General features: G+C 44.2%; 1 protein-coding gene across 2 annotated transcripts in view; it reads right to left on the minus strand.

Moving 5' to 3' along the window:
* Positions 1-8091, minus strand: part of DOK5 (docking protein 5) — a 75486-nt gene extending 67395 nt beyond the window's left edge. For both annotated transcript variants that reach the window (XM_018560689.1, XM_018560688.1), the window contains exon 1: positions 7744-8091. In XM_018560689.1, the coding sequence (XP_018416191.1) occupies positions 7744-7809 (66 nt within the window). In that variant the 5' untranslated portion in view covers positions 7810-8091. The remainder of the gene's footprint in view (positions 1-7743) is intronic.
* Positions 8092-10063: the final 1972 nt, after the last annotated feature.

Consider the following 10063-nt stretch of genomic DNA (forward strand, 5'->3'; position numbering starts at 1 on the left):
CCCAGCCAGACATTGTCTTCAGCTCCTTTTCTTTTTTTCTTTACAAAAGGACTGTGTCATCTTTGTTCAGGCTTCGGTCAAGGTCAGTATCTAATACTTGTGCAGTGGTCTTTCTGTTCGTAACTATATATGTACACTTGTAGTCTCGCACAGATCAGCCCCCTTCTTTTACAAGTGGTGGAGGATGCGGGCATCATTAAAACCCAGCAGATGTTGGTAGATGACACATTGAAAGCAGTGCTCAATGCAGTGATGCCATTAATTCAAGGGGAGAATGCAGGCCGTTGCTATTGGAAAGGGTGCCATTAGAGTTCAGCAGCAGGCCCTTGATAAACAAAAGAACCATGAAGTCAACCATGACCCACTGTCGGGGCTACACACTCTCATAAGGTTTACAAAATCTGACTCCCAATGAACATATGGAGGCCGACCTTGCAGTTTTTTGAAAGGAATCCCAAGTAGAAGAGGGTTTGTTTTGTGGCTCCAGATCTGGTGAGCCCCTTAGAGCCTATTACGACCTGGACTCCACAGATACTTGGAATTTTGGTAAACTCAAAGATGACATCCAAGCTCTGGGGGGGGGGGTCAACTCTGGATCCAGGTGGAGGGCAACCTTGCAGCTTTTTGAAAAGAGGCCAAAGGAGAAGGGGGGTTCATTTTGTGGTTACACATTGGGTGAGCCCCAGAGAGCCTATTACGACCTGGACTCCACAGATACATGGAATTCTGGGGAACTCAAATTTGACATCCAAGCTTTGGGGGTCAACTCTTGGTCCATTTTCAACACCTAATGGGTCAATAAGCCTCCATATTCCCAGATATAAAACTTCCATTCACACCCCGGAAAAACATAATTTTCAATTCAGCTTGTGCAGCTATACTGTGTATGTGCATATTCTCTCTCAAACCATCAGGAATTCAGGTTGGCCTACAGCAGAGACACTGGTTTTCTTTTTTACATCTTGTTTTTTGTTTTTGTAGAAACCTTGCCTGTGGTTATTTTATACTGGGAATGTCAGATAACTGGTTGCAGACACTGAGAGCTGAACAGTTGTGGTGCGGACTCTTTCTAGACATGCAAAACAAAAATTCCACCGAGGCCGTCTATCTTAAGAGGCTGGGAAAGCAAGGCTGGTATCGTTACTGTACTTATAGGCTAGAGGTTATTTGAGGGCTTTTTGCATAACTGACACATCCCAAAAATGGTCTTCTGAGGATTGGAATATTCCTCAGCTTCAAGATTTAAATATCTTCGGTGTATTTTCAGTGGCTGGTGATCCCTTTCATCTCTGGCCATGTGGAAAGCCCGGGGAGTACGGAATGTCCACTACGTCGCAAATTTGGCCACCATCCCAGCAACGCTGCGTGCGTACGAGAAGGCACAACACAGGCTGGCTGAGCTCCAAGAAAAGGTCAGCCAAAGAAGCAAGACACAATTGTCACATATAATAACTGGGGTTTCCTAAAGATATCTTCAAAACCAGGAATCATTTCAAAGATCTTTTCGTTTTCTGTACAAAGGTCCGCCAATGGCAGCTAATGTTTTATTTATGCAGTTGCCATCATTTAAAAAGATTACTAATGCTACATGTCCTTCAATTAACCATATGAGTTTTTTTACTGTAAGAGATCGCAGAACTTTGCAGGAAAAAGAGCTCCACCGGGGCATCAAAACATTAAAATCAGAGTGCGGTAAGCCTACGTAAATGGTTAGGGATACCATGACCGAAGCAACAGGCTGCCAGTATTGACCACAAGCTCTGTGCAGAGACCTGGGAGAGGCAGTTAGCCAAGTTACAAGAACAAGGTGAAGAGGATTCGGGAAATTTCTATCTCAAACAGAAAACTGTTGCCAAGGGTACGATAATTCATTAGAGGGGGTTTTTTTAAGGTAAGAAAAACATAATTGGTCGCAGATTAAAACACAAATGAAGTATTAATCCCTTAAAAACATATATTTAAGTTTTTGGTAGCTACTGGAACAAGGAATAAACCACTGAAGGAGCACAAACACTTGTCTTTTTGGCAGGTGAAGTGCTTCCCAGTGCAGTCTTGCATGCAGTGACTCCTTTCCCCATAGAGGTGAACATGTGTCTTTGCACCTGCCTATAAATGTCAAAGCAGAATGGAAGAGCTGGACCTTGTACTGCGTGGGATCAAAGCCCATGAATATGAAGCCCTAGGATGCTGTATCTATATACCCATGGTTTTTTGTTACAGAGGTGTTATCTGCTGATAAATAAGGGTCTATAACAAATATGATATTTGTTAAATATTGATATGTATTAGTTCACTCGGAGTGCGAATTTCAGGCACAGGCAACACTTTAACAGGTAACCTTCGAGTTATATTTGTTACAGTGTAATTTGTTTACATGCTGTCACATTTAACCTGTTAGCAGAAAACCTGTCTGCTAAAGTTCCTAAGAATTGCTCTGCATTCCAGGGGCCCACATGGTCCCCACCAGCTTTCAAAAGAAAGATACACTATATTGCCAAAATTATTGGGACGCCGGCCTTTACACGCACATGAACTTTAATGGCATCCCAGTCTTAGTCCGCAGGGTTCAGTATTGGGTTGGCTCCGCCCTTTTCCGCTATAACAGCTTCAGCTCTTCTGGGAAGGCGTCCACAAGATTTAGGCATGTGTCTATGGGAATGTTGGACCATTTGTGAGGTCAGGTACTGATGTTGGAGGAGAAGGCCGGGCTCGCAGTCTCCGCTCTAATTCATCCCAAAGGTGTTTTATGGGGGTGCAGGCCAGTCAAGTTCCTCCACCCCAAACTCGCTCATCCGTGTCTTTATGGACCTTGCTTAGTGCACTGGTTGTCACGATCTGGGATAAGGCTCAGAGTTCAGTAGCTGAAACAGCAGGCAAATTCATGGTATAACAGGCCGGGGTTGGTACACAAGCAGACGATAGTAGTGTAGGAGCAGGCCGAAGCGTAGTCAGCGAACAAGCCGAGGTCAGCAGCCAAAGGTATCAGGTATAAACAGGAGGTGCAGAGGCATGGCTTAAATATGAAGTTCAAGGGAGGAGCAAGGAGTTCAGAGTTCAGCAGCCACTAGGTTTAACTGAGGATTACACAGGACATCAGGCAAGGAGCTATCCAAGGTTCTAAAGCGGCTCAGCAGGTAGAACCACTGCCAGCTACAGCAGAGGCCCTGGGTTCAGATTCGGTTCCTGACACTGATGCCTTAAGAGTTCCCTTCACCGGAACTAAGGGGCCAAGCCCAACCTGAATCACAACCCCCAGCATAATCCCCCCTCCACCAAACTTTACACTTGGCACAATGCAGTCAGGCAAGTACCGTTCTCCTGGCAACCGCCAAACCCAGACACGTCCATCGAATTGCCAGACAGAGAAGCATGATTCGTCACTTCAGAGAACACGTCTCCACTCCTCTGGAGTCCAGTGGCAGCGTGCTTTACACCACGGCATCCCACGCTTTGGTGGTAATGTAAAGTTTGGATGCAGCTGCTCGGCCATGGAAATAGTGTCCAGAGTTTTCTGGGTTTCACCAATTTTTATTGGAAGTTACTACGAAATGTTACCGCCATCTTCTCTTTTTTGAACCAACTCACCTTACATTGCATTCTCATCATCTCCTGAAGCTCAATCCACCTTTCATAATTTGAACACTTTTTAAGTCTTGCCCTTTGTTGTAGAGGTTGATGCACTGGAAATGGCAGTGGGTATGATCCTGTTTTAGCAATCAAGTTCCAATATTCTCTTACACCTGTTGCCTTCTTCTCACAAAAGATGCGCTCATACGAGAGGAACTGTGACATTGGTTATAGGGTACTACTGGCAATTAAAGTGGCTTTGGAGGAATGGTCCTACCCATTGGAGGGAGTAGCCCATCCTATTCTTACATTTACTGACCGTATAAACCTTCAATACCTGAAAAGCATCAAGCATCTTAGACCACACTGAGTCAGATGGGCTTTCTTTTTCTTGAGACTTGTTTTTCATTTACCCTACTGTCTTTGTCGCATGTTTCCTGCTCTTGTCCTGCCTAATGCTGCCCATGAATTGGATCTTTGCCACTCCAATGATGTACTATTGCATAGTAACAAGATTTACATCCCAGAGGATTTTTGGGTTGCTGTCCTTAGTGCCTGCCATTATCTCCTACTTGCTGGGCATTTTGGTATTGCCAGGACACAGGGCCTGGTTCAGCAGACCGTCTGATGGTCATTTGTTTCTTCTTGCGCTACTTGTGCTCAGGCCAAGAACACTCTGAGCCTGATCCCAGATCGTGAGAGATTTTTTTCTTCAGCGACACAGGACAACTGGGCCTTGTGGCTTCCGGTGATTGAAATAATCGCTTACAATAATGATCCGCATGCTGTCACTTTGCAGTCCCTATTTGCAAATTAGGTTTCATTCTGCTTCACCACCAAATTGTTCTCCAGAGTCCGCAGTTTCCAACATACAGAACCGACTTACCTTCCCGGCCTCCAACCTAAATAAACTCCAGGTGCTGCTTTCCCAAGTCCAATTGAAGTCTAAACTACGGGCGCACAGAAAGAGAGAAAAAGTCCAGGAGACCTGGTATTGCTGTCCACTGCCAACCTGAGTTTACATTGTCCCTCTGAGAAATTGGGTCCTAGATTCAGTGGCCCATTTCCTATCCAGGGAATCATCAATTTAATGGCGGTCAGGTTCATTCTTCCAGCCTCCACATTTCTTCATATTCTTTATTGTTGTCCCCAAGGGTCCAGCAGAGGATCTTTCTTGGGAGCCATCTAGCATTGTCTACGTGCCCAGGGGGTCTATTTCAATCAAATCAAATAAAACTGTGCGTGCCAGTAATCAAGAATTCCAAAATCAAATGGAAAATGTTGATCTTTTAGCTATAGGTTGCAGCACTTAGCACTGTTTTATACTGTTAATAGGCCAACACTGTTGAATTCTGAGCTTTAGCAGGTTAATACCCCCCAGCAACGTGTCTGCACACAGGATGCAGACTTCATCTTAGGGGACGTACGCAAACAGCCAGTCAAAGATGTAGCAACGCATTTCTGACAGCCTCTGGAACAGCCCACTGTCATGTGTCATTCATTGATAAACCTTTTTTTTCCTGAATGAGATGTTCGACACTCCCTAAGCATGAAGAGAAGCTATCACATGAGCCATGAGAAGCAGAGATACAACATGAGTAATGATGGTACTACAGAACATGGAATACACACACACACACGCTCTTACAGCAAGAATTCACTATAGAAAGTGTATGGATGGATTTACAGAAACCAATTCTAACTGATCAATCTGATATAAACCTACAGGAGGGAAAGACGGTCAATTCCTGTTTTTTTTAATAAAAATACTAAATGTAGTTTTACACATTTTGGCAAATAGCAAAAAAAAAAAACTGAATCCGTCATGACAAAGGTGACCTGGATTACCAGGCTGCATGAACGTTACAAATTGGACCCATGTGAATGCACGGTGATTGAAATTAAAAAAGAGACTAGACCTCAGTACCTTGGGGTCTGCACAAAAAAATAAGGTCAACACAGCTTAGCCATCCCCTCCATGCAGTCACTTTGTGGTGACCACTTCAATTCCATGACACAAAGAGCTAGAACATGATAGAAGATACTGGCAGGTTATTCATAAGTTTCTTTTTAGAAGCAGCTCATCTCCTAACAGTCAGTTTCCACAGGGCCAGACACAGACAAGGGCTCAGACATCACACAGCCTTCAACTGTCCAATGAGCTGAGGGCTTTAAATCACCAGTTTCCCTCATGAATGTAGAATCAGCATCAGGCATCTTTTCCTATGACAAATGCAGCCACCTTCAGGCATCTATAAACCTTAAGAGTGTAGTCTAACTTTGCGGGTGACCCCCCCCCCCCCCCCCCCCCCCGACAATGTCTTCATCTGATTCTCTCTCAGGACAGCACCATCTTTGTTCAGGCATCATCCAGGGTCACCATCACTGATCACTAGGGGAAAGGAGACTGAGGGAATGCTTCTTACTGCCTGTAGCAGACTGATCACTGGGGATGAGGAGACTTTAGGAAAAACTTCCTCCTGCCTGATGGCAGGTTCACACCATTTTCCGGACCAGATCTGTGAACCTGTCCACAGTTCCATTGCCTTCCAGACCAGACAAAATGATACACGCAATATTTTTCTGGTCTGGAACGGACTGCTCTGGTGTGAACAGAGGCCAGAAATAGCAGAGGGATACATTAGGATACATTTTGGGTCCGGAAACAATCTGGTCTGGTCTGGGGATGATCTGGATGCGGTGTGAATGGGCCCTTAAGCAGATTAATCACTGAGGGTAAGGGAGACTGAGGAAATGCCTTCTCCTGCCTGCAGCAGACTGATCACTGAGGAGGAGGAGGAGACTTAGAAAATGTTTCCTCCTGCCTGCAGCAGACTGATCACTGAGGAGGAGGAGACTAAGGAAATGCTTCCTCCTGCATGCAGCAGACTGATAACATGTTCTCAGCCTAGGCAGTGTCACTGTCCTGTAGCACAACCATGGCTTTTTAATGATAAATGTTGGAGTTCATTGATAGACTCTCCCAGGCAACCTATTTAATGGTTAACTTTTTTACTATTTGTTATGTTGATTGAGAAGAAAGCTTGTTTGTTAAATAGCAGGGTAACATAAAAAAAAAAAAGCCATTGGTGTATGACTATACTGTATGTAATGAGGGGAAACTGGAGCAGACAAAATCTGTAGCAGCTGTGCATGGCGACCAATCAGCTTCTCTCTTCAGTTCCTTCCGTTAAGATTTGAAAAAGAAGGAGAGAAGCTGATTGGTCGCCGTGCACGGCTGCTCCAGATTCTGTTTACTCCAGTTTTGATAAATCCCCCCCAATGACTTTTATATCAGTCAATGGGCATCTATTTATTTAAGCGTATTACACTTTACTTCTGTTACACAGTTACACTGTTACAAGGTTACTTATGCCGGTCCAAAAATAAAATGCAGATGAAAATAGCAGCTTACTTTTTTTATAGTAGTGGAAATAATAATAATATGAATCATTAGGATAAAATCTGATCCACCTCCTGTTTTGCTATAGTAGTGGGGAAAAAAATAATAATAATATTAATCATTAGGATACAAACTGCCCCACCTGCCATTTTGCTATAGTAGTGGAAATAATATTATTAATAATAATAATAATAATAATCATGTGGTCCACCTCCTGTTTTGCTATAGTAGTGGAAATATTATTAATAATAATAATAATAATAATCATGTGGTCCACCTCCTGTTTTGCTATAGTAGTGGAAATATTATTAATAATAATAATAATAATATTAATCATGTGGTCCACCTCCTGTTTTGTGAATCAAACTCAGCTTAGTCCAATGGTAATCCGGCGGCTGTTCCCTAACAATCACATTCACAGGTAGAGACAGGCGAGCTTTAGATCAGCTCAGCATCCAGTTCACAAGTAGTGTACAACGCTGGCTGCCTCAGTCACATATCGATCTGTTTGGATCAACTGATACATTCATTTCCTGTTCTACCTAATTATAATAATTACAATTGAGCAAAAAATTTGTTTTTACAAAATTGGGTTCCCTCTTTTAGCACAGCATTGCACAGCATAGGGCAGGTCTGATCTCTACTTACTCTAAGGAATAGATGAAGAGTTAAGAAATAAAAAGCTTGGCGTCGGTGGACAAGGCTGCCGAACAGCCACAACTTCACACACCTCCGCTGGAAATCAAAAAAGAATAATACTATTGATAACGTACCCCAAGTCGCCGGCTTCTTATCTTGACGTAGCCCTGCTTGACAATATCGTTAAAATTTGAACCCATACCCAGAAAGCCGATGATGAGGGGGGTCGGGGGGAAAAGTGAGTGGAAGGTAAAGTTGGCAGGCTGGAAATGAGCCCGGCGGCCAGGGGGCAAGTCAGGCAAAAGTTAATCAGTCCTCCCCGACGACTCGCTGCATGCTCTCTTCCCCTTTTAAATCCACTTTGGAGAGCGGGGAGCGAGGTGTAATTCCAAGCAGCGGCGAGCTCTGAGACTGGAGCAGAGGAAGAGAAGCATTATCAGCTGATGGAGCAGCTACAGACCAGACTGTACCATTCCCCCCTGCAAGCTGCTGTGATGCAGAGAGTGGAGGAAGGAGAGGAGAGGAGGGGGGGGGGGTTGTCTAGCAATGTGATAGCAGCCCACCATTCACAAGCTGCAGCGACGTGAGCATCCAGCCTGCCCCTCCACGGTGTGGGAAGCAATGAGGGAAAGCAAACACAGCAGAGGCTCCTGTGATTAGCATAGAGGCAAAGCAAACAGAATCCAGAGTATCATTCATAAAAGGTCACCGCAGAAGCACTGACACTGTATCCGCGGTGTGACAGATAGCTTGCCAGGCGCTCTCCCTCTCTGGGTCCACTGGGCCTTGTTGCTCCACACTGACACACCGGGGACCTGTGGAGCAGGTGTCAGTTGTTCATGGAGATGTGTTAAAAGCAGCATTAAACCCTCAGCATGTATGACCTATGATAATGTTGTTTGGCACCCACCCGACTCTATGGGTATTATTGGGTCAGGAGTGCGATGGGTACACTGGATTTTGGATTATGATAATGTTGGTCCCGCATCCATAACCAAAATTAAAAAAAATAAAATTCAACCTAAGCTTTTTTAAACCTGCACAGGCATGATCATGCTTCCTGAGGCTACACGTGCTCATGCAAATCAAGACATAGGGATCTGTTTATAAACAATTCACGCTGAGAATATCTACGAACGTTCATTTTGTGCAAACAACGACAAAAACTAATTCTATATATATTTTTTGCATGTCAAATCTATTGTCGTGTAATACCGAAGGATGGCCACTAGATGGAGCTGAATGGCACAGCAAAGAAATAAATAAATTCCTATGCTCATCAGCGCCATCTAGTGGCCATAAGGCAGTATTGCATGACAATACATTCGACCGGCAAAGAAAATATATTAAGAACGTTAGTTTTTGTCATTATTTACACAAAATAAACATTCACGGAATATTTGCAGGGAAAATTGTTTATAAATAATATTTTTTTATTAATTACAGATATTTATATAGCGACAACATTTTACACAGCACAATTCACAGTGCACATTCACCCCAGTCCCTGCCCTCAAGGAGCGTACACTCTAAGCTATTATACAGACCCCGTAGTGACACTGGGATGGGCAAAGTAGAGGCCGTCAGGGTGCATCAGTCAGCACCCATAGTATAGCCTCTGCTCGGATTGCTGCACGAGCCAATGCGCATGCGCATATTCGGCGCTACGGTGCTAACAATTTAGTTGCCGGGTCCAGTTCAGATGCCGAGAGATGCTGTCAGCTCTAGTAGAAGCTTGCACAGGGACGAATGTCTCCTAATTTTTGGCACTGTCACATGTCATAGCACTACTGCCTCGTGAAGGGAAGGGAAGTGAGTCGGTACCATTCGGCACCTGGAAGCAGCCAGTATCTTCTTTGTGGAGTGAGGGAGCACAGGGAAGAGAATGTGCTGCTGGGGAGGGCGGCTTTGAAGTAAACCTGTTGCATTGGCCTGCATAGGCAAAGCACAGATTTGCTTTAAAGAGACCTCACCCAAGAGAGAAATTATGGCCACCATCTACAATTGCTCCCTGGTTGTCATGTTTACCCTGTTGCTTCCACCCTTTGTATCCCTTATCTGGAACAAGTACAGATAGAAGGATGTCTGACTTTACTCTTGATTTTAACAACTAGACAACTAGAATCTTAAGAAGGGGATTGGCAATGCAAATGTTTGGATGAATGGAGTTTATAATTAAACACTGGGACTAATGCAATAGAGAACTCGTGAGAAAAAATGTGAGAGAGAGAGAGAGAGAGAGAAAGAAAAAGAAAGAAAGGTTGCAAGGAAGGAAAAGAGAGGGGAGGGAGAGAAGAGAAAGAAGGGGGGAGACAGAGAGAGAGAGAGAAAGAAAAAGAAAGAAAGGTTGCAAGGAAGGAAAAGAGAGGGGAGGGAGAGAAGAGAAAGAAGGGGGGAGACAGAGAGAGAGAGAGAAAGAAAAAGAAAGAAAGGTTGCAAGGAAGGAAAAGAGAG

The sequence above is a fragment of the Nanorana parkeri genome, unplaced genomic scaffold (genome assembly GCF_000935625.1).
Source record: "Nanorana parkeri isolate BGI_ZX_2015 unplaced genomic scaffold, ASM93562v1 scaffold474, whole genome shotgun sequence".
Taxonomy (NCBI): domain Eukaryota; kingdom Metazoa; phylum Chordata; class Amphibia; order Anura; family Dicroglossidae; genus Nanorana; species Nanorana parkeri.